This window comes from Trematomus bernacchii, unplaced genomic scaffold (assembly GCF_902827165.1).
Source record: "Trematomus bernacchii unplaced genomic scaffold, fTreBer1.1, whole genome shotgun sequence".
Taxonomy (NCBI): domain Eukaryota; kingdom Metazoa; phylum Chordata; class Actinopteri; order Perciformes; family Nototheniidae; genus Trematomus; species Trematomus bernacchii.
In genome coordinates this window covers 5,403,757-5,428,944 of record NW_022987513.1, presented here as the reverse complement: position 1 = coordinate 5,428,944, position 25,188 = coordinate 5,403,757, and the positions used below count along the sequence as shown (strand labels likewise).

The 25,188-nt window shown below is 37.4% G+C and overlaps 2 protein-coding genes across 4 annotated transcripts; one reads left to right on the top strand and one right to left on the bottom strand.

Annotated features, from left to right (window-relative positions):
• Nucleotides 1–1,020: 1,020 nt before the first annotated feature.
• aspa (aspartoacylase) lies at nucleotides 1,021–19,146 on the bottom strand. 2 transcript variants are annotated; one of them, XM_034113665.1, is made up of 9 exons: nucleotides 18,813–19,146; nucleotides 16,675–16,948; nucleotides 16,461–16,588; nucleotides 8,824–9,048; nucleotides 6,070–6,265; nucleotides 4,093–4,186; nucleotides 3,881–3,988; nucleotides 2,336–2,445; nucleotides 1,021–2,131 (listed from the first exon to the last, which is right to left on the bottom strand). In XM_034113665.1, the coding sequence occupies exons 1-9, from the start codon at nucleotides 18,947–18,949 to the stop codon at nucleotides 1,940–1,942; spliced, it is 1,464 nt and encodes a 487-aa protein (XP_033969556.1). In that variant the 5' UTR covers nucleotides 18,950–19,146; the 3' UTR covers nucleotides 1,021–1,939. The 2 variants fall into 2 exon arrangements, with proteins under 2 accessions (XP_033969556.1, XP_033969550.1); XM_034113659.1 differs by lacking the exons at nucleotides 1,021–2,131; nucleotides 2,336–2,445; nucleotides 3,881–3,988; ... (1 more) ...; nucleotides 6,070–6,265; nucleotides 8,824–9,048 and adding exons at nucleotides 11,098–12,512; nucleotides 12,592–12,634.
• Nucleotides 19,147–19,493: 347 nt separating this feature from the next.
• Nucleotides 19,494–24,417, top strand: cunh11orf54 (chromosome unknown C11orf54 homolog). 2 transcript variants are annotated; one of them, XM_034152280.1, is made up of 9 exons: nucleotides 19,494–19,511; nucleotides 20,327–20,395; nucleotides 20,486–20,584; nucleotides 21,190–21,263; nucleotides 21,351–21,452; nucleotides 21,814–21,990; nucleotides 22,265–22,414; nucleotides 23,488–23,604; nucleotides 23,727–24,417. In XM_034152280.1, exons 2-9 carry the CDS (start codon nucleotides 20,329–20,331, stop codon nucleotides 23,898–23,900), a joined length of 960 nt encoding a protein of 319 aa, XP_034008171.1. In that variant the 5' UTR covers nucleotides 19,494–19,511; nucleotides 20,327–20,328; the 3' UTR covers nucleotides 23,901–24,417. The 2 variants fall into 2 exon arrangements, with proteins under 2 accessions (XP_034008171.1, XP_034008180.1); XM_034152289.1 differs by lacking the exon at nucleotides 19,494–19,511 and adding an exon at nucleotides 19,516–19,533.
• The last annotated feature ends 771 nt before the right edge of the window (nucleotides 24,418–25,188 follow it).

Here is a 25,188-nt window from a genome sequence, read left to right as displayed (position 1 = left end):
GACTTCCCGCCCATAGTTACCATGGTTACCCTTCTGTTTATTCTCCGCTGTGGCTTTTTTTCTCCCTCCCCGAGGCAAGCGTTTGCTCCCGCTGCTTTAATTCAATGCAATCCCTCCCCGTCGAGGCAAGCACTGTAATTCTCTCCGGTTAGTCCACCAGCAGATGACAAACACCCACCTCTCCGCCTCTTCCAAGGAACGAGGGGACTGTGCGGCAGAGTTTCAGTTTCAGTTTCTTTCGCCGGTCAAGATGTCCGTTAAAGTTTAAATCTTCCGGACAAAATTAGAAAAGTGCCGGTCAAAGGTCTTCTTTGTTATTTATTGAGCTTTAAAACAAATGAATAATGACTCTATAGGCCTATAATAATATAATAAAACACGGAGGACAGAGATCTTTTTTTCTCCCCCTCTCGACTTGATCAGAGCACGGCTCCCCTCTCCTGCAGGGGGGCGTGGTCAGCTGCAGCTCACAGAATCAGCCCCCTGCAAAAACAGGGCTGGAGAACAGCAAATAGAGCGAAATGAGGCATGGCTAAAATGCATGATCTGTTTGGTATTTTGAAAACAGAAACATATAAATATACCTTATATAGGTATGGCCCTACAATATATAATTTAAATATAGCATGATAGGTCCACTTTAAAGTACCAAAAGTAAAAGTACTCATTATGCAAATTGCCCTCTTTGAAAATAAAGCTTGTTTTAGGATCTTCACTTGGCCCTTATCCCGTGATTTAAATAAAGGTTTACGTCTTAAATATTAAGTCAAACTTTATAAATAAGATTGTCTACACAGAAATCAATAACATCTAGAGCGAAATGCATATCTTTTTTGAAAACTTGTCTAAAACCCAATAAATCAAGAAAGGTCTCCTGACCCCCATTGAAACATTGGAAATGCCTATTAGGGGTCGGGACCCCTAGGTTGGGAACCATTTGCTCTAACTGACAAAACAAGCATGACGAGTCAAGGCAACTCATTATGAAAGGGTGCATCTACAAACAACTAAATATCCCAGTTTAGCATAGTACTACATTTATTGATCGGATAATTTCCACAGGACTTTAAGACAGTAAACGTTACTCATCACATAAATAGTGCTACCAAAAATATTGCTAATTGGAAAATGAATGAGCGTAACACCACAGCGATACACTTTGACACAACAAAGACGTAAAAAAATATTAAAAGTACATATGCCCTCCGAGAATCCTAAACGTCACTTAAAACGTACAGTACAAGTATATCAAAATAGACACAAATATATGATTATAAAACATGTTTCAAACTGCATCCCATTTGTTTAGAGGAACAGGACACTTTCTTATCAAAATATGTTATCCAACACATATATTTTCTACAAATTTCACTTCAAATTTTTGTTGTGCAAGTTTTTTTTCTTAAATCTCTATTAAGGCAAGACTAGGACAGCACCACAGATGCAACCCCTGGAGTTACAGGTATGTATCAAAGGCCACAAACACACCCTTCAAAAGATGTTACAAATATATATAAGAGGACAAACAACTACAGTTTTGGGTCAAAGGTTGCAGGTTATGATCCAAAATGGCTGTCCTGAGCAGTTGTAAGAAACTTAAAGAGTGATGTATGGTGATTTATAAGCCATCAATAATTAGGCTTGGCGTTTAATGTTATAAAAACTTAGTTGATTTAATGTAAATATATTTTTTAAATAACATCAGTATCATAAATACTTACCACAGCAATATACCAGCCTTTAAATCAAAGACTTTCACAGTGACTTTTTGCAAAGCCTCTAAAAAAGGTTCTTTGCATAGTTAGGAGATAGTAAATGCATAGAAAAAAGAAATCAGTGTGTAAAAGATGGTATCTCGTCATTATTAGGTGAGAAAAGTCTATACACAGATTTGTTATTGTGGCTAACAAAGAATCATTGAAGCCTTTACAAACAGTTTTCATACTTTTCTGATGGAACTGGCCACCAAGCTTTCTCGTCTGGTGGTAACAAATGCCTGTTGTTTTTCATAATAGGCCGCCTCATTAATAAAAGTGGGGTAGACCGTTCCTGAGCCTTGGAACCGGATGGTCTTTCCATCAAACGTTTGGAACATAGGGTCACCGGGGTTCAGCGGCTCCCAGTCACAGTCCTGAAACAACAAGCAATAACCACGGGGAAAGTAACTTGAGTATGTTGCTCAAACTAAAACAATAAAGTCTCACAGTGACCAGAGATGTCTCATTTCCTCTTTTGTTATGAAAGAGGAAATGAGACATCTCTGGTCACATCATATTTACAGGTTCAATAGATCAGATTTCTGGTCGGTGAAGGCGGCTGTAGTTCAGATGTTTACCTGCAGATTGGGATGCACCATAGCTATGATGTTTCCGTTGGCATCTCTGGGGTAGTCGATCCTCTCTAAGACCCGGAAAACTTTTACTGTACAGGAAGGGAACTCCATGCCTGAACAACACACATAACACAACATCCCCCATACGGTTAGCATCCTGGATAATAAGGTATTCCAAAAACTTGTTGTAAATGTACAAAGAAAAGAATAGGCGATATCAATCCTAATAGGCTAGAGCTAATAACAAGGGTATTGCTTCTGAGTATAGGAGGATAAAACAATTTAAACAGAGAAGAAAAAGAGACAAAAAACGTGCTTTATATGAGCACAAGTACCATTGTATACAGGGAACTAAAACTGCATGAAATCAAATGACCCGTATCGAATGTAGACTACAAAGACAGAAATATACTTAGTCTATTCATTTGGAGTGTGTATACAGTAACAATAATTTGGATAGTTGAAGACCTAATATAAACGTACATTGTAAATATATTAAGCATTGTTATTATGTTATTATATTTTATGTTGAGAATAAAGGACATAATCCGTAAAAAAAAAATTGAAATTGCATAATTTTTATTTTTACTTTTAGTGGGCATTATGGTTGCATTTGCAAACTGTGATTTAAAAAAAATATATTTTAATTTGTATTCCTCGAGATTGTGAGAAACAGCATTTAAATCTCTCTGTCTGTATCTCACATAGAAGATTGACAATAAAGTTGACTTTGACTTTTCTGTATAGTTAATCTCTGACATAGCTACATTATAGGACTTTGCTATAGAAGCTGGAAGGAGCCACACAGTGCCAAAGTGGCATTATTCAAACTGAGCTAAACAGGATGTGCAGTGGTTTGTGGCAGAGCTTGCACATTCAGTAAGTCAAGCTCAATTGAACTGCTTTACCACTAAGTGTGAGACCACTTGGCTGTATTAATATGCAAGCGGCAGCACAGAGCAAAAGGGACAAATGTTCAGACAGTGTTCTCTCTGAACAAGTTGTTTCTTGGTGATGTTCAGCTTCAAAGGGCAGGAACACTGATTCATAACCATGCCAGGGCATTCATCAGCACCAGTGCAGGCCCCACGACAGAAGATTAACGCACCATTGGCAACCAGACTCTAAAAACAAGCAGGCCATTCAACAGGCTGGGCAGATACCAACAGACTGCAACTCACACTTGGCACGGACTGATTGTTTACGTAAAAGAGGAAGGAACGGCTGCCTAAACATTGCAAACGCTCTTTTGTGCCTAAGGGTAAGAGAGAGAACGGGATGCAGGTACAGAATCGGACTGGCACCCATGGGCGTTTTGTCACAAGATGTTTCTCGTCAAGATGAGGCAGACAAACAGGGAAGTAAACAACTTGTTTTTCTTTTATATAACACATATGATTCATAACATGAGTCGGATTCTAGAAACTGCAAACTTTAGGAATCATGTTTGCTTCAATCTCAACTGCTAATCTTTTAAAGTCCTATGATGTGGCCTGTGTAGCGTGTTAAAGCTTAAAATGGTAAGCCGCTACAGTGTGCCTGCCTTACCTTCATTAAACAGTTCAATGAAGTCTAGCGCATGTTTCAGTATCACCCTCATAGCTTCAAATATGTTGCTCCTCAAAACACCTTGAGGCTGGGGACCCACTTCCAGACCTGAAATGAAACAAACCAGAAGACACATTTGGCAACTGTCGAGGGAATATTGTAGGTTCATTTTTCCAAGGGACATTTGCTTGAAAGACTTGAGAGAGACTCACCAACAGGGTGCTTGGCAATAGAGCGGGAAGTGGAATATTTCAAAAGAGGATGTTCATTCAGCAGAACAAGACAACTACTTGGAGCGATGGCTTTCTGCAAAACAAGTCAAACAAGCTAGAAGTTAGCTTCAGGTAATTACATACCTAAGCAGCACCAGTGTATTACTGACGTTACATTTAGAGCCTTTTTTTGTATTACAGATGTTCTGATATGTTATTTTAATATGCACATGAGGCATTATCTTTGCACATTTGCAAACATTTCTAGAACACAAATCTGACCATTGGATGAAACTAGGTTAAACATTATTGTTTTATTACACTGTGTAACAGTTACATAATGAGTTTGGATTTATATTTGTATCACTTTCAAAATGTGATATCGACCCTCGAACCTGAAAGTATCCAAAAAAAAAAAGTTTAAAAACTATCTTTTTCTTATGTCTTGACTCAGGTCTCTGAATTAGTGGGGAAGCTAAGTCGCCATTTGAGGGGTAATCTTCTATCTTTGTATCCGTTTGTTCAATCTTTTTTCTAAGTTCAAAACACATTTTTCTGCTTTGTTGCTTTTGGCAGCTCTTTCCCTCCCTGGTGTTACTAGTCTGAATACCTTCATTTTTGTTGAACAGCTCAAGCAGTTCAATACATTCCAAACAGGAACGCCAGCTTATGCAATGTGAGGTTTGTAAAGTTTTAAAGGTATATGTGCTTAAAATAAATGTTATGTCATAGTTCAAATACTACATATACCGTATTTTACAAAAGAAGAAGACATCTTCTCAGACTCATAAGAAAACAGGCTCAAGTATTTGGATGGTTGAACCTTTAAATGAGTGTGTCTAACACGTAAAGGTAAACTGTTGATTATATTATCTACAAAGGGTTAACTGAATCTCTCCAGAGAGACCTTTTAGCTAAATATTTACTTTAAAGTGCAAAGATCTTTGAACTCCCAGTCACCCCCTTTAACTTTCTTCTATTCAGTGTGAGTCTAAAAACGCCTAAAACACACTACATTGAGAAGTGAAGGTCCCATTAAACATATTAATGGAGAATGCGTCTATGGTATAGTGTAGGCCTGAAACAATATCTTGACTTATGGTTCAATATGTGGACAATCATTTTTAGGTTACCTACTTATCTTGGAACATACGGACATGATTTTCTTTTTAAATATACTTTTTGGACCAGAGTGCCTTTAGTTGATAGATACAATGGTGAAGGGGGGAGGACATAGCCTGAAATTTCGGCCGCCCCCAGATATTATCTTGATCATTTTCACCTTATCTACTTAACGTTCGATATATTGATATGATCTTGATTATTTCTGTATCTATCAATTGTAATTATATCAATTACATTTATGTTTGTTTACAGTACAATGTCCACTTTAAGCTCTCTCCTCTTTGATATGTGAACTCCCTTTGATAGGGAGACATTATTATGCCTCTATGTTATTATCATATCTGTGACATTTAAGTGTCTTAAAATTGTAATTATATTGTTGCGTCTGTAGTATATTTCTATACATTTCTGTAGCTTAGTGAGAATGTATCTTGTAGAATACTCAATATTTTCTTTATATTGTGTATTATTTAGATACTCTAGTGATATATTTCCTTTTCATTGTAAATTTGTATATACTTGCTGCTAATTTGAATTTTCCTTACATTCGTCCCTTATTTTTAACTTGTGTAATGCTTGACAACACTGCTGCTGTGACAAAATAACTTCCCAATTTGGGATAAATAAAGTATCTATCTATCTATCTATCTATCTATCTATCTATCTATCATCTCATCTTTATTTCAAATGTTTCTTGGACTATATATCTTCCATTAAAAGCAGTTATTGCCACTGGCCTAGTCTGGTGTTAAATGTTATAAAAGGAACTCTTGAAAAACAGCTAATGTTACAGATGAATGCTCCTTAAAAGGTGTGCCGTATAATTCAACATTAGCTCTTGGAGGCCGTCACCTTGATGTAGTTCATCATCTGCAGATTGAAGTGGTCTTTGGAGCTCTCCAGGATCAGGGTGCAGCCCATGTTGGACGTCGTGTTGTGGAGGTCGAAGATAACATCGTAGGCATCTGGGCTTCCTTTGGGTCCGAATATCCTGTTGATCTCCTGGGCTCTCTGCACCTCGTAGGGCTGGTTGTCTCCTCGAGGGGCACTGCAGCGCACAGACACACAAAAACAAACACACACACATTACTGTAACAGTGTATTTACAGGTCTCTGTAAAAAATCCCTTGAAAAACTGCAACTAATCCAGAACGCTGCTGCCAGAGTCCTGACCAAATCAAAAAGAGTAGAACACATCACCCCAGTTCTTAAATGTCTGCACTGGCTACCAGTAGCTTACAGAATTGATTTTAAAATGTTATTGCTAACTTACAGTATAAAGCATTAAATGGTTTGGGACCCCAATATATGTCCGACATGCTGAAAATGTGCTATAAATAAACGTACCTTACCTTACCTTACACATACAGCGATGAAAAAGTTGGTAACACATTCACAGCTTATCATAAAATTCTGCTGATGGAATGATGAATAAGAACCATGTTAATAATTGTCTACTTGTCCTACATGCTCTGTAACACTTTCACCTAACTGTTTGGCATAATCTTTATGATTGACAAGTTATCACAGTAACTGCGAGAGCAAAGTCAGAAAGAAAAAAAGAGTTAGTGTATGCTTTGTATTCACTACAGTTCTTCAAATATGGAAAACTAAAAAACATTAATACCTGCATATTTTGTCTTGATTATAACTATGATTCCACCTCATGGTAGCCCTATGTTATAGGTTGGAATACAAACACTGGATTCAGCAGTTCAACAGTGGCCCCCTTTTGTGAATGTTAAGAAGAAATGCCAGCCATTTTCCCCAAGCCTTGTATGTCTGCTCCAATCCTTGAGAGATTTGTTTCGTGTCAAGTCTAAAGTTGGGTTTTTTCTCTCCGCATACCTTGGTTTTTTCCCCCTCAGGCATACCTTCCTTGTCTGTGCTCAGACAGACATTCAACACTGAGCACAGAATGAGAGTTCCCTTTTTTCTCTTAGCCCTTTAAAAGCATTTTAGAATAACAACTGGTCTAGGACATTCTCCTAACTACTGTAGAATAGCACCTCTGCTGTGCATATTGTCTCGCCTCCCTCACATCTGCTCTTTTCACCCCACTTTCAGCAAATATCCGGTATTGTCTGGATTGAAGGGACATTGGTACACAACCACAGTGAGCCACAGCGGATACAAGTGGTCTCCAACACACAGCCGACAACTGAGAGGACAGTTAACACAGTCAAAGGAAAAGGCGGATGAAAACAACACCATGGGCTTTTTTTTAGAGAAGTGGATAATCTTTTTATAGATTACCTCCAGACATGCCAAACTGAAAGTATAGAAAATACTTTTAAACGGTCATTTTAAAAGTGGCAGATGAGGTAATAACCGCATACAGAACAATCTGTGCATCATTACATTAAGTAAAATACCTAAAAACGAAACGACAACAGAACTTTAATTGTAACTGTAAAATTAGGGCTGGGTGATATGGAGAAAAAAAAATCAAATATTATATATTTATCCATATACCTCAATATCGATATTGCAACTAAATTGTAGGGTTGACAGTCAGGGCTTTAACCAAATATTTACTCATTAAGATTTTTGCTAAATAATTATCAGTATTGGTTACATATTGACTAAATGGTTAAAGGAAATGATAGAACTGCTTCAATGCAACCTTTAGAAGCAGGAACAAAATATGACAACATACAAAATGTAACACATCATTTAGTCTCATAGAAATATCGATATACAGTAATATCAACATATTGCCTAGCCCAAGGTTAAAAGGCCAAGTTCGAGCCCATATAGATACATCACGTGATAACACTACTTTACAACTTGCCCCAGTAGGACACACTATAATAACCTTGGGAATGTTATTATAGGACTCCTATGGTGATTTATGAACAGATCCAACCACTGCTTTGTGCGTTCATGCACGCAGTCTCTATGAGCCAGCATTTGCGTAAAGCTTCCGCTATATTGCAAACGAAGAGGCACGAATGAAGAAAAAAAAGCACATCTTAATTCGCGGCCACGTTTCGCTCACGTTTTCCCTGCTGGCTCAGAGTCAGATCAAATCCGGGACACGCTGCTCTGATATTGTGGGGGGAGGGGGGAGGGGGGGAGACATGCTAGTGGTAAACACACATTCACCAGAGATAATAACAGTTGGATTGCGTGACAGTGTAAATCGTGTTTTAAAAACCATCCTAGTGTAACCCGTTATTCTACATTTCAATCCAGACGTTGTTTTTCATTCTATTGTTATAACTACATGTTTTCTAAGCAGGATGTCTTAACATATCCCGCATTTGTCTGACAGGTGTCAATAATGCATGTCATTACATTTCACAACACATAGAAATCTCCAATGATCGATCCTTGATTTTAGTCATTTCAATTCCCAAAAAAACGGCCCCAACGAGAAAATGTCCACAAGTCCATTCCGACAATGTACAGTAGGCCTATAGGTGTCATGTTTCTTTTAACCAAAGATATATAATCAGTAAAATCACATTCGTGGTCATATGTGAATTTTATATGGATAGGTGTAATGTTTCCATTCAACATGTATGACAGCAGACAGTGACCACAACAACAACATCCAGATCCAGCCACACTGACAGCTCTGAGGCGTGAGGCCGTTTTTACCTGAGGTTTTCCGGGGTGAAGGCTCGGTTTAGGTCCGTGTCCACATATCTGGCGCACTTCTCCACAGCCTTCGGGTTGGTGATGAACGGTTTGGTTTCGACCCCTTTCCTCTGGATCTCGGCGCCGTTTTTCACCCACAGGTTCACCAGCGTCACGCCTGACATCTCATTCCCGTGCGTTCCTCCGAAAATAGCCACTCTCCTTGCCTCTTCCAAGCTCGCAATGCTGTTAAAAGAGGACATGTCTGGGTGGTGAATGTGTGCCGAGTGTTGAAGGTGAAGACACACAGGTCTCTGGAGCGTCAGCAGCAGAGGAAAAGTTTCCAGCTGGATCTTCGCAGCCTCACTGTTTAAATGCCTTCTGTGGCTGCGCGCTTACGTAACGTGTCAACTAGCTGATAGTATGGAAAGCCAACAGTGCCACAATAGGCCAAAACCCCAAAGCGTTTTTTTAGGGACTTTAAAATGCAGCTTTTGTTGTTAAAAAATACGTTCAGCCAAAGAAAACATCCATAAGTTGCTTTTTATTACGTTTTTTTCTTATGATAATGAGCCCCTCCCTCTGTTTTGCAAAGCCAGTAAGCTCAATGTGTAACAATCAGTATAAAGTAAAGCCAGGCCAAAGTAATGGATGGAAAGTTCCTGCCATTGTAAGGCTGTATATTATTATTATTTTGAAAAGACAATGGAGGGCAGTGATTAACAAAACTTGTATCTAAAGACAACGAAGGCAACCAAAGTGATTAAATTCAAAGGCAAATTAATACTTCATCCTCTTAAATTCTGTAAGATTCAAAAAGACATCACAGATCTACAGCATTACAATAGTAGGTACCTTTTACCAAGTGGTGTTAAGTAACTAAGTAGGACTTCTACTTTTACTCACGTACAAGATCTGAGTACTTTTTCCACCTCTGCTTTTACCTATGCATTGATTTGGTCTGGCTTAACTCTAGGAGGGGCTCATTATACCAAAAAAAAAGTATGTTTTTCTTGGAGAGAAAAAAACCCAGCATGTTTTAACAATAACAGAAACACCATAAGAACTAAAATAGGGCTGAAAAGTGGCATTTTATGGCATGTTTGCTATATAGTTGTAATCTAGTTACCATGTAATACTGATCACAACAATATAGAAAGCAAATATTAATAAATACATTTTCGTGTCTGCTGGCATTATTCCAAAAATAAAGAGTATTCAAACATTGTTTATATATTTTAGTTATCATAGTGTTGGACCTTTCTGGATTAATTACTTCTCGTCACGCCCTTTAAAATAAATAAATTCCCCAAGTTTAAGATACAGTTTACAAGTACAATAAGGCTTACATATTTGCTTCTCATTCTTATTTACAACATTGTTGTAAATGTTTCACCTATAGCAATGGCTCTATTACCTATTAACTTCATGATAGTTCTGACCTATGGTGCACTTTGTAACAGCTATTACAAACCCTGACAGTCATTCACAGACTATCATATAATTTGCAATCAAAGTTAATTTGAATAATTGTGTCTCACTTACACACTGTGTCCATTGTTATGTACCAAATCACCAGAACAAATTCCTCGTATGTACAAACCTGAGTATTATTAGGATGACTAGGTGGTCAAATGTATAGGTTTAATTAATAAATAAATAAAGATTAAAGTAATGGTTTGGTTTTACATTGAAGAATGTTCACATCAAATTGATTAATATCATTTAATGAAGTTTCAATTACTGTTATTTTGTAATTTGTTTTTATTTAATCAGGCACAGTGAGTTTACATTTAAGTCAATATTTTATTTTTTTCTTCCCCTTTCCCCCCCTCCCCTCCCAGTCCTACAGTAGCTAATAAAGTAAATAACTAAGTAAATAGATACATATATAGGTAAAAATACAGTAATGTAAAAGATAATATTAAAAGAAGATTAATTAATAGATACGGAAATAAAGAATAATAGCCATAGTACATGTACCCATATACTCACATATGTATACCCACATATGCACATGTACATATATATGTGTATACCTACACACATATACACATACACGTACACATACATACACGTGCACACATACATGTATATAAAGACAGAGACAAAGCAAAAAAAAAAATAATAATAAATACAAATACAAAAGGAGACAAAAACAAAAACAAAACACATACATTCGTAGTTCTCCCCTTTCTTCTTAATTTAGTGTCTTAAGTTCAGCTATGTAGAATCATAATTCATCATCAATTACTGTTATGTTGATAACCGGTAGAAATAAAAAAGTAAAATGACTGGTTTGTTAATCCTTTACAAGTTTATTGTAACACCAACAAGGTAAAGTACTGTGCAAGTCAAATGCTTTGATACAAAACAAAATACCAAAAAAACATAAATTGTCACAGCTTCTCTGAAAACATTGTCCATGTAATCGATAGAGAAAGTGTCAGATGCATTTGCATCTTAAAAAAAAAGAAAAGACATGTAATGTATCAGTCATTTTGTGTGTTAGGGTATCCAGAATTATTTTAAAACTCAAATCAATCAAACCCATCACTTTGTCTACCATTCACCTAAGCTGAGAAGTCATAGAAATCCGCAATTGGATTATGAAGTTTTCGTCTGACCGTTTTGCATTTGCTTTCAACGATACTGTCTGAAAGCAACATTTCAGTTTTTGAGTGTAAAGTCTCAGCACTGGGAGCACGTTTGTCTTTTCTCTTGTGTGAAACTGAGCTACAGTCTTTGAGTGAAGACTTTACTGATTCAACATCTTTAGTGGCAGATGGATACTCTTGTATCACATTGGATGGCTCAACTTTAGACTTTTTCTTCCTTTTCTTTTTCAACACCACAGTCTCATCAGAAAATTCCACATCACCTGCACTTTTCAAAGTTTGCGCGCGGGTTACCGACTCGGTTTCATTTCTCGTTTCTTTCTTCGTCCTTTTCACCCCCGTGTTTGGTTCCTCAAAACCCTGCTCAGGATTTATTTCAACACTGTCCTGCGCTGCTGACAGCTTTCTCTTTTTCCTGACCCCGTTGTCATTTAGTACCACGGGTGTCTGAGCATCATTATCTTCTGCATCAGCAACACGGAAGGATGAGGTCCTTTTCTTCTTAATCGTTTTCGTCAGATTAGCATTTTGGTCTTCAAGGCCCTCCTTTGTTTTTTGGGTATTATCAACCTTTTCATTTCCTTCATGACAGTAAGAGATATCTAACCCTTGAGTAGCTTCTTTAGAACATGACGCTCGCTTCTTTCTGTACTTTTTCTTTTTGACGCAACTGGATTCTAATGTTTCCTGAGATTCTGCAGCATTTTCTGAACAGTTTTCCAATCCCTCTAAGTTTGCTGGTGACATTGGCGGCAAATCTAAAGTGCGATTTGATGCCTCCTCTTCTTCACATTCCTTTGTAGTTACAATCCCTTCTTGTTTTTTCCTTTTTTCCTTTTTCTTCTTCCGTGTCTCAGCATCAGCATTTGGAGGTTCGGTAACTGTTCCTAACTGCTCAATGTCCTCACCCCTTTTCTTTATCTTCTTCTCCTTACGCTTGTCCTCCATGTTACAGCTCACTGATGCCAAAGAATGCTCTGCTCTCACGTCAGTTTCAAAGCTTTCATTTACTTTTTCCTGCCTGACATCTTCTGCCGCAGAACTTTTCTTTTTTCTCCTTGATTTCGAGGGCACCACAAATCGTTTCCTCTCCTGTAAAATGAAAAAATTGCTTAATGCCAAGTTCACAAACAATATATACTATGATGTAAGATTTGAACAGCCTGCTTACGACCACTTTGATGTCTGCCTCATCCACCTTTTCTCCGTCATCTCTGTAACAGAATATATGCGATTTATTATCAATATTAAAAGTGGTGCACACTTCATACTAGGGATGGGAACGATTAATCGAATATTCGAAATTATTCAGGTATTCGAATAATTATTCAGGTATTCGAATACGAGTTATGAATATTTTTCTTAATACATTTTTTTTTTTTTTGGGAGGGATGCCTAAGTTGATTAGATATTATCAAATTGAATAATTCAATGTATACGACAGTGCCATAGCTAAATGTGTTAGGTGACGTCTAAAGGTGTGTTTTGCTCCGCTCACCGGTCCCTCACAGCGGGCAGAGCTGCAGGTGCTGATCTCTCTCTCTCACGTCCGGTACTTCACTCGCGTTTATGTCCAAATCCATCAGATCTAGCTAGTTCTAGCTAATGATATGGCTGCTGCCCCTGCCTACACGAAAATCACACAGACTCAAAACTCATCTTATGCCCAAATGCGCTCCGCAGCCGTTGCGAGGTTCCGGCGCTAACAGTTCATGAGCGTGCTCCCCCGCCCACTGTCAACACTCGCGACACATGAGTGGCCAGCCTAAACAACAATAAGCACTGCTTGGCAACCGTGTGTGGCGGCAAAGTACATAGACATTTTGACAGGAGAGATTTAGTTTTGCCGGTATTCAACATATTTTACCAGTCATAGTCCGGTAATTATTTACACTCTAAGAAGAGTCTTGACATGGCGTCAAAAAGGAGTAATGTGTGGAAATATTTCGACCAGGTTAGTGAGTGCGGTGTAGAGTGCAAACTATGCCAAATTAAACTTATATATATATACATACTATACCTTGCTATACCCGTAACCTCCGTTCCAGCTGACAAATTCGACTTGGTTTCTATACTTATTTGAACATGTATTTATTTATTTCCAAAAGTTATTGAAAAATCTTTTTCGAAAAAAAAAAAATGTTGACTTTTTTTTGACACAATTTTTTTTTTATAGGATATTTACATTTTTGTTAACCGGTTAACCGTTTTTTGGGGGGGTCGAATATTCGAATATACATTTCCTTTCAAATTCCCATCCCTACTTCATACAGGACCATTCAACTGTGAGAAGTAATACAATGAAACAAATGTATACAGCAAATAGAAATTATGAATTATAAAAATAAAACCAATGAAATAGAAGAATAGATCTAAGAAAGACAAAAACAAACAATATAGGTCATCATTGAACATGAATAAAACAAATAATTTAAAACAAATAAATAAAGGACTTAAGCCTTCTATTGAAAAATATTTTTAGAGGAGAGATTTATGTAAGTTTTAAAATATCAACACTTTGTATATTGATGACACCACAACAATCTAACATGAATAGATTAAAGTGTTTTTCGCTTGTCTCTTTTTATTTAAATAACGGATTCATTGTGTGGAAAGATAAATAAAAACATATTCATCATTAAAGGTAGGGTAAGTAAGAATGGAGAAACCAGAGGCCTGTACTACGAAGCCTGATTTTCCTAACCTGGATATGTTGGAGTTAGCCGGTTGGCCCAATCCAAAACATACGCGCTCTCGCTAAGCTGTACTACGACGCTGGTTATCAAGTGGATCGCTCAAGCCAGCCGTGTCCTATCTAGTTAGGTGCGCGTTCACATGAAAGGGGTGGTATTTGGAGCATTCGACCAATCACAAACATGGACAAGCGTACTGACAGCGCAGCGTCATACTTCCTGAATGAGAAGTGAACTTTAATATTAGTCAAATATGAAGAAGTTACACTTTAAACATCCATGACTTAAACACTTTATCCAGGATCAAAGCCACATAGCTGCACCTGCAAGGTGAATACAGCTGGTAAAAGAAAAAGTGTTTGAATGCGTACATTAACAGGTTTATGAAATCACTGCCCCGTCTAAGACACGAGTGGATCTGACTTTAATTACATTTGACTCGAGTGTTTCGTCAACTTAATGTGTTGCTTAAAAGAATACTTCTGCATACAGTATGTGACACTGTGAGTGTTGCACGGCCAGATACGGCTCAAGAAGCTGACTCAAATAAGGAAATATATGATACATTATGATGTGATATGAATGATAATGGGACACATCGACGTCTGCACTCACAGTGCCGCGGACTGTACTTAATGTTACTCTGATCCGGTTACTTATGTTGTGGCAGATATTTAAGTAAGCTTTCTTAACGCTAATGTTATAATAGTCAGATTGCTCTGAAGATGGGAGGTGATATTCTATTAATTTTCACGTTCACACAGTCAGTTGATTTTTGCCGGCCGTCTTTCCTGCAACGGCAGTTTTTCTGTATTTCCTCTATCCTGTAATATGACTTGATAGCTTTAAACTCCGCACACGGAGCTCTGATTGGTCAGCAGGCGGTGCTTTCACTGAGTTGATCTCTTAGCCTGCAACCTAACCTCCTCCCGAGGAGGTTAGCCGCTCAGCATAAGTTACCATGGAGATCTAGCCCGCTAAAAAGAGATCCAGCGTCGTAGGACCGGAAAGCCAGAGTTTTCCCTGAAGTCAGCCGGCTAAGCGAAAATCCAGCTTCGTAGTACAGGCCTCTGTTCGAGTGCGCTAGAATTTGAAAGTACGCAGCCGAAAAAAATCTGCCCCTTCCTTCAGACTTCCTTACAGAGCCCCTCCTCCAACACACACGAACGCACACATGGCCAATGAGGGCACGAGATAAGATGGTGCACGAGATGGAAGGCTGACGGGCAGGTTGTTCAACCAGTTATTTTAGCCGGGCTGGCTAAAATAATTGGTTGTGCTTTTTACAGTGGCTTCCACAGATGACATTTTTTAATGTATTTATTGTCAAAGCATTTAATATATTCATTGCTATCGGGATGTTAAGAGCATTCCATGGAATATAACAAAAAGTGTTTCTGAAGTGAATTACCTACCCCACCTTCAATAAGTTTGATGTTATTTTTCATATTTAAAAAATAAAAATGAACAAGAGACCCTAAAATGGATCTTTGGGGGTTCCCACAAATTATTTTATTCTACCGCTTCAGTCTAGCTGATGGGTTCTCTTAGTGTTCTTCAAATATGTTTTGAGAATCAACAGTATCAAAAGCATTCAGATCAATATTATAAGCATCTAGATTTATTAAAATCCCATCAGGGGACATACATTCTCTTTTGTTTACTGGACTATAACCTCACAACTTCATACTGTACATTTTACATTTATATTTCATTGAATATGTCATTACGTTCAACTTGTATATTTTCTACTCTTTAGTTCTGTTTTATTACTATTTTTGAAATGTTTCTCCTCTTTTAATTTGTATTTCTATTGATGTGCAATACTCTGTTTTACATGCTGCTGCAACAAAAACATTTCCCAACTTGGGATCAATAAAGTATATCTTATCTTATCTTAAGATTAAGCTCCTTCTGATTGTAATAATATATCTTTAAATATCTGATCCATATTATCTTTCAACTTGCTAAAACATGTCTTGTCTTCTTATTATAGGATCAGTTCAACATATCCATAATATACCTCTATATTATGATTTATAACCTCATTACTTTATGCTATCACTGGCGCTACTACGTGTATATACTTTATGAATGAATTATCCATGTCATGCTCTTCTTGGAGCATGAGCTCCTGATCCTCCAAGTCTTACCATTTGATTTTTGGTATCATCTCATTATCTTGATTATAGTTTTTATTTTTATTTACATTTACTTGTGCTTAACTTGTGTATTGTCCCTGCGGGCCCCCTTGAAAACAATTTGGTACATTAATGGTATTCTTAATAAAAAGTATCCATTACATGTATCCTCAAGTAAGCATGAATATTCCTTCTAATAGACTTACTCTGACAATGGAGATATGTGCTCCCCATCCATGTCAACAGTTGGTAAAGATGACTCCACATCCTTTTTTGTTTGACAGCCCTGCCTCAGAAGTCTGACACATTCAAAGAAGCCTCCCACCAGATAACTCTGTAAAAAAGGAAACTATTAAGAACTGAATTACATTTTCAAAGCATTTGTTTAAGTGTATGTATTACATTATTTGTGATCCTTACATGAAGGCGTTTGTTGTGTACAGGTAACAGCTCAGGCTTCTTCTCTTCGAGGAAAGGGAAACTGAATTTTGGCAACACGTTTTTCTTTCTTCTCTGCACCTTGCCAGATTGGGATTCTCCATCGTCGGAATCTGACGATTCTTTGTTTTCATCGCTTTCTTCAAAGTCTCTGGGAGATAAGGGTTTTGCCCACTGGCTGTAGCGAGTACGTATTCCTGTCCTCACGGCCTCAGGTACTGGCTTCTGAGTTATGAACAGGCTGTCTCCAGAGTCACTGCAGAAACACAATCATCATAGGCAGATTTGAAAACAATTCACCCACTGTGAACTGAAAACATAGGAGCAAGAGCATCTAATATGTTTAAGTCAAGCCACTTAGAAAGAGTTGTTCGTAGTACTTTGTAAAATAAATAAATAAAACAGATGTGAGAAAAAGGGGCGAGGCCTGACAAATGGGGTTCAATTCTATCCTTTTAATAGATAGATAGATAGATAGATAGATAGTAATGTTGCACGGTGTACCGATACTTGAAAGGTACCGCGATACCCTGCCGTTAAAAACGTTACGATTCCTCCGTTTCATTAGTATCGTACTTTAAGAATGACGGGGAAAAGTACTCCGGTGAGAAAGCGCTGTTTTAATAAGAGCCGTGTGTGTTCAGCGCTCTGCTTCCACTCCCTGCACTGCAGTCGTGCCTGCAGTCCCTCCCCTCTCTCGTCCACGCGCTAGCTGCCAGAGCATGTGAGAAAACGAGAAGCATGGCTGCAAGTGGGAGTGCAACTGCCGCTGCGCCTCGGCTTGTTGACAAAAAAGACGCCAGAAGCTACATTTGGAAGTATTTTAGCTATATCTCTGACAGTGAGGGCAAGCCTACGGACACCACAAGGCCTGTCTGTAAGAAATGTTTTAGATCCCTGCAAACCAAGGGAGCCAACACATCAAACTTGGCTAAGCACCTCGCCGACCGGCATCCAGAGCTGTTTAAAGAATTTAAAGACAGACAGGTTAGCGAATGTGATAGATAACATAATTACATCATGCTCAAGCCCATGCCCTCAAATCTAAGTCAAACAAGTGTAATTTATTTTGTGACAAACGAACGTTTTCGTAGTTTGACGAGGCAATTAATGGCAATGATAACTGTCTAATATGGCTATCTTTTTAGCTAACTTACCAATGTGGCTAACATCTGCAATGTACATTTTGTCAATAATTATTTATATCACTGTACTATTACATGTTAATAAAATATAAAGTTAACTATCAAAGAAATCACATAAACTCAAGTATAAAGAAGAGACCATGTTGTAAGAAAACACTTAACAGATAAACTACAATTTTATTGATCATGAAAATAATAAAAGAAAGGTATCGAAAAAGAATCGGAATCGCAATTCTTGACTTGGTATTAGGGATGCCAGAAAATCGGACAGCCCTGGCGAATATTAATCGATTAGTCGACACCTAATTATTAATTATTAATACTATTATTATTATTAGCATTAGTCTATATTTTGGTTGAAACCAAACCAGGAAAAAAAAAAAAAAACATAAATATTAATAAAAAAATATATAAATAAAATCGAATTTTAAAAATAATCTTCGATTATGGAGACTGTAACGAATATTCGAATAATCGAATAATCGCTGGCATCCCTACTTGGTATCGGTATCGAAACCAAAATGTTGGTATCGTGACAACACTAATAGATAGGTAGGTACTTTATTGATACCAATTTGGGAAATGTTTGCGTTGCAGCAGCATAAAAAACAAGCCAATAAGAGAAATTAAGACACAAGAAATAAACAGTCCAAAATATTTCTGAAATAGAAATAAAATAGCATTAAAGTTAAAACATATAACATAAACATACGTGGATGTGGAAAATATACATGTGGAAATACAACTATCCAGTAACAAATATAATGCAGGATATTATTGTGCAAGAAATTGATTATTCAATATTAAATTGAATAATGCACACAAATGTGTTGTCGTTCAAGTAGTTAACTCCTAAAACATTGCAAAAAGGTAATTAGCTACTGGAATAACAATGCAAATATAAATGTAGTTGAACATATCACAGATAGTTCACAACTCCCCAACATTTATTGTGGCATGTGAGGTAACCCTTACCGATCTGCTCCAGCAGGTCCCTCAGGTACTTCATCATCTCTGCCCTGGCGCATGGAGGACTTCACATACCGCGAGGCTTTCTCCACATAGCCTGGAGGGGTTGTTGTCCAATTCAAATAACTACTTACTCTGGTCATGGTGTATATTATTCAAAATAACGCAGTCAAAATGTTGGAAGTCTTCATGGACAAGAAATAAATCCACTTAATGCATTGTAACTAAAAGAGTATAAACCAAATAATGCTAATGTCGTATAATAACGTATAGCTGCACCAAAACAAAGACATTTTAAACAGCAGATACACACATGAGGTTTTGTGTCAACCAGGAAGTGTTCTTCTTCTTCTTCTCTCGTTTTTGGCGGATTGCAAACAACTTAAAAGGTGCATAACGCCACCTACTGTACATGAGTATGAATCATCATATCATTCCAACTCTTTAACCTATGATCTAATCAAAATAAATCAAAATAAATCAATAAATCAACAAAAACATGAAATAAATAAAACAAAAATCTATGTTCTTTCCTGACCTAATGTTAAATTATTTTTCCTGCCCCAGTTTTACTCAGGAAGTGTTTTAACGTCATCAACGTGACGGATGATCATCTGACCAATCATCGAAGAGAAAGCGGAAGTGTCAAAGAAGCGAGAGGATTCCCTCTTTCTACTTCCGTTTTCAACTGCACCGAGTCACACAGTAAATACGACCTTCTCATTCGGTATTTATTCATAGACTGTATATGTTTGTTCTCCATAAATGAATGCACCACAACAGTGTATTGCTGCAACGCCAGAAAATAAAAAAAACGGATCATGCTATAACGTGAAACTTTGTCATATCAAGATATTTTTGACGTGGTTACATTGATGTTATTGTTAGGCTATAAATACACTATCATGTTACAACTTTTCTATAAAATATAGCGTCTATCTTGTTATAACATGAAACTTTATGTGTTTTTGTTTGTACGTATCCTAAAATAATCAGTTGCTCTGTTTTGTAGGTATGTGTTTGAATATAAGTAACGTAGTTTTGTTCTATTAATTACTGACAAGATTTCTCCCACAGCCCAAACAACAGTATTGTCATTTAGCAAAAAAGAAAACTGGTGAAAATACCATAAAATTGCAATATTTTCAGGCTTCAAATAATGAGAAAATGTAATTGTCTGTACAAATGGGTATAGTTGTATTAGTGTTGGCCGTTTACGTTGAAATGTTTATTCATTGTTAGTTAGTCTCTAAGTGTGCCTACATTAACTTATGATACCTGATTGTAATATTATTTTCAAAATGTATATTATATTATTCGTTAGTGCTCTAAAGAACTGTATACATTTACACGAAACTCAATTTGGGACCGGAACTGTCTTGTTAGTGTTTACTCTTTGGCTGGTCTGCAGCCTTTCTATATATACAGTCTGTTTGCAACAACACAGTAGATTTTTTTCGCTTTAACAGTAAGGTCCTGCACCTCTGAAAGTCTGATTTTACTTTTACATTGAATTGCAGTTATGGCTGATGTCAGCAAAACTGAAAAGGTTCAGTTGCACGTGCCAGATTTAGAGGAACTACGTGGTGGTATGGACTTTGATACACATGCATGTTTATGAAACAGAATGTTCATTAAGAGTTTGTATGCTAATGGTAACGACTTATTGTTGGTTGCAGTATTACAAGCAGGCCTGGAAGATAACTTTGCTGAAGTTCAGGTGAGTGTTGTGGAGTGTCCAGATCTCACCAAGGAGCCCTTCCAGTTTCCTGTGAAAGGTAGGAACATCAGAAAAGAACACTGCATTCTACAACAGTGTGCAGTTAGTAAAATAAAAATATATACACATGATTTATGTAAGTGGCAGAATATCAATACACTGTGAAAATCAGATCCCCCATGCATGCCCTACTATGTTTATTTTGTCAATCTATGCACAATGTAATACACCTACTGTAAGCCTAAGCTTTTGCACCACTTCCATTTATATCAGCCCCTCAAAGTCTTTCATATTCTTCAAGTATGGATGTATTGCACATGTTTTTCTACAGAGTAACAATAATTATTTTAAAAGTGAGATTTATTTGTTGTCCGGTTAAAGATATTATACGATTGATTATTACAAAAAGTGAAATCGTTGCAAAATGAAATCCGTCAGAATTGTGAAGTCTTCGCGTACTAAAATAGAAAAGCACAATCTAATAATGAGCAAACTATTACAAATTACACAATATGATAGACAGTATGAAAACTAAATGTATCACAACTGTCAACCTGATTATTTCAGCCGCTGAAGAGATCATATTGATTTCTTGCAAAACCATTCATACTTCATAGTTTTTTTTTTGCTTTACTTACCATCACCTCTGTCCTATCACTGCAGGCTTGTGTGGTAAGCCTCGGATCACTGATGTTGGTGGTGTGCCGTACCTGGTCCCCTTGGTTCAGAAGCATAAGGTAGATTTAATGAAAATATTGCATGGAGATAATGATCATCAGCCTGTGGTGATGTGGTTTTTACAAAGCCGTCTCTCCTCATTCCAGGAATACAACATGAACACCATATCGAAGGAGCTGGAGCTGCCAGGAGCCTTCGTCCTCGGCGCAGCAGCTGCTCCCTCCAGAGTAGTTGGAATGAACGCAGAGGTTTACTTTTTACATCAAATCACAAACTCTGGCTAATATACATTCACTTGCTTTCTGAAGGGTGCAGCATTAACGTTATTTCCCCTAGAAAGGAAGCCCCAGATATCATCTTGCACAACATGTACAAAAATAACTTGTCAAAGTGGCAAAAAAATAATGAAAACAGTCAGATATTTAATTTTTTATGTAAACCTTTTTTACCAGCTTGTCTTATTACAAAGCAAATATTGGATTAAGGAAAGTAAAACGTTGGGTGGTTGTGAGATTGAAGAACTTTATGCTAGCATGTGTCACTTGCTATATTACACAATGGAAAAATAGAAAGACTAAAGCACTTGTGACTAAATATTCTCATGCCCAGCTGATGCCTCTGGTTCTGACCGAAGCGGAGGGACGGCCTGCAGTGAACAGCAGCTACTTCGCTTCCATCAATCCCGTTGATGGCCAGTGTCTGCAGGAAAAATACAGCAACAAATTCTCTGACTGCAACTTTGGACTTCTGGGCAATCTGTACGCGTGTGAAGGGAAGCCTGGAAAGGTACTGTGTCTTATTTGAACAACAAATCATGTAATCATGTGGAAATCCTTCAAAACGTCATTTTTTACTACTTTTGGCAATAATGAACACGGGTCAGGTTATATATGAACTTTAACACAATTATCTGCAAGTTAGTACCCTCGCTAATGTTTTTGTGTGTGAACTTCAGCCCCATCACATGTGTGCTCCCAATATTTGGTAGGATAAACATTAACAAAAGAGAAGTGACTGCACATGCTGAGCTGTCATGTCCTCTTCACCGGTGTCTCTGCAGGTTATAGAGGTGAAGGCCAAGAAGAGAACCGGGGACCACAGTCTGGTGGCGGCCATGAGGAACACTCTGGAGAGTCACTACCCTGAAAAAAGCCTGGCTCTGGGAGGAACCTTCATCATCCAGAAAGGGAAAGCTAAAATCCACATCATGGTACATTTTGGACATGATACAAGACACATGATTTGTTGCAGTTGCCAGTGGTTCACAATACTTACAATACAGTATAACATAATAGTAACAATTCTGAGGTTTTTGTATTTAACTTGAACTCTACCCCAGTACAATTCAGAGGCAAATATTTGACTTTTTACTCCACATTTACTAACTTTTATTTATAAAGATTAAGTTTGAGAAACCGGCTCGAGATCGCTAGAATTTGAAAATACACAACCGGAGAAAATCTGCCACTTCCTTACAGAGCCCCTCCTCCAACACACACGAACGCGCACATGACCAATGAGGGCACGAGATAAGCTTGTGCACAGATGGAAGGCTGACAGGCAGGTAGGCCATCCAGTTATTTTAGCCGGGCCGGCTAAAATGATTGGTCGTGCTTTTTACAGTACCACGGCTTCCACAGATGACATTTTTTAATGGATTTTTTGTCAAAGCACTTTGATATTCATTGCTATCGGGATGTTAAGAGCATTCCATGGAATATAACAAAAAGTGTATCTCGAGCCGGTTTCTCAAACTTACCTACCCTACCTTTAATAAAACATGTAATCAATACATTATTTATGATGTGTTATTATAGGTTAAGATACACTTTATTGATCGCTTAATAAAATGCACAAGACACCTCGCAGTATAAATAATTAATTGCATCATTAATTATAATCCAAAACGATAATTTATATTATTTTGAAAATGGCTGTTGAGCAAATAAGATACTTTTTTGAAAATGTAAGTATATTTTTATTTATTTAAGTTGAGCTTTGAATTTAGATCTTTTCCAGTTTATTCTCATTCTCGTTTACAAATACAGTTGTACATTTGAATGCAATCTCTCTCATCACTTAACACCCTTCTATAATAAGAATACATAATAATACATAAGAGACAACACAAATAATTACCTATTCTTTAAGCTCTGATGCTCTTTAGACTTAACTTGTAACCCTTTGGTATTACTTCTTCTGCTAAGTTGATGATCTGAATGCTTCTCCTACCTCTGATAACTAAACAAATTGATTTAATTCCCTGTATATTCTCATGGACAGCCTAGAGAGTTCTCTGCCTGCCCCCTCGACAACAACGATGACGTCAACAACTGGCTCAAGCATTTTGAGGTCAGCGCCCCCCTCATCTGCCAGTCAGTGCTGGTATCCAGAGACCCTGTGAGTAAAGCAAACACACACATCTCAGTGAGGCGAGGACACAAGATGAGCATCAGCCATGCATTTAAAAGTAGGCTGCGTTGTATTGGTTCTGCTCATGTGTTTTCTGTGTATGTACCCAGGGTCTGGACCTGCGCGTGGAGCACACACACTGCTTCAGCCACCACGGAGAAGGTGGCCACTACTACATCGACACCACTCCTGACAGTGTGGAGTACCTCGGCTACTTCATGCCTGCAGAGTTTGTGTACCGCATCGACAGGCCCAAAGACACCCATGCAGTTGGAAGAGATTGAAAGATGGATGAATGACTGTGGGCTTCCCCTCAGACAAAACCTGGAAACCCCTCCCTTAGGTGTACTTTCTAAGCCTTATTCCTTTAAATTCATCAACAATTGATTCAAGATAATCCGTTTGACTTTACCTTAAACCAAATAAATGAAGGCTTTTATTAGTTTCTGGTTCTGGGAAAATAAGAAAACAGTACATATCTCCCAAACTACTGGACCACTGGACTTGATATTTTTAACCAACATCACCCATGTGTGTGCTATTCTATTTGAACTAATGTCAACTGTTTCATTTTTTTACTGAATTTAAAACTTTGAAAACCTCTTATCTAAATGAATCAAGCACTGTGTGATTTATATGATGTATGTACTGTATGTACAAAATAACAAAAAAAAAGTTAATTTTCCTATAAAATAGGCATCATTTCTATAAATCTTTGCCTTCAAATTGCATCTCTAAAAAATGTCATACATTTCTTGTAAACAAAATCAATACATTTCATAGTAAAAATGATTTTTGGATTGACTGTTTTTCACTGAATGCAGTAGAGTGTGTGCATCACTCATTCCCTCATAAATCCAATTATAGTACATATGGGACCATGAACTACATGCCAATTCATCATGATAACACATTGTGCAAACGATGTCTATGAAATGTTTGCACAGAAAGAAAACACACCCTCAGTCCACCCATGCTGGTGTTTTCACGTAATTGCTTAATTAGGCTTATATTAAGGAGAATGTAAGTGTTTACAGAATATGATTGGCTGATATCTCAGATCTTTAGTTGCATATATGAGGTGTGATAGCAGAGGTCTAATCAGACACTAGTGAGAACACCTGTGCTGGTACTTAAATAGCCATGAGTTAAACAAATGAACCCCGTTTTTCCGACTTGATTTTCACATTTTCTCATATTTTATGAAGCAAAACAATTAAGTGTCAACCCTGGATGCTACGTTATTACTGTCTATATAAAACAAACATGGCCTTCTGGTACAGTTACATCAATTATAAAAGGACCAGCAGCAGCAGCAGCAATATTACATTTAGTCATTGTAGTGAAAACGGTGACCATTGTATCATGGGTATGGAAAATTGCCCGAGACACACAATTAAGCAAAAACACATACTGAATATGCATGGTAAATGTATTGTTAGGGAATTATGGTTGAAAGATTACTTTACTTATTTTTCAACTTTATATATAGTCATTGACAAAAGAGGCAAAGAATATGTCTGTACAAACAATTAGGTAAGTTCATAAGGTAAGTTAGTAATAATAATGATT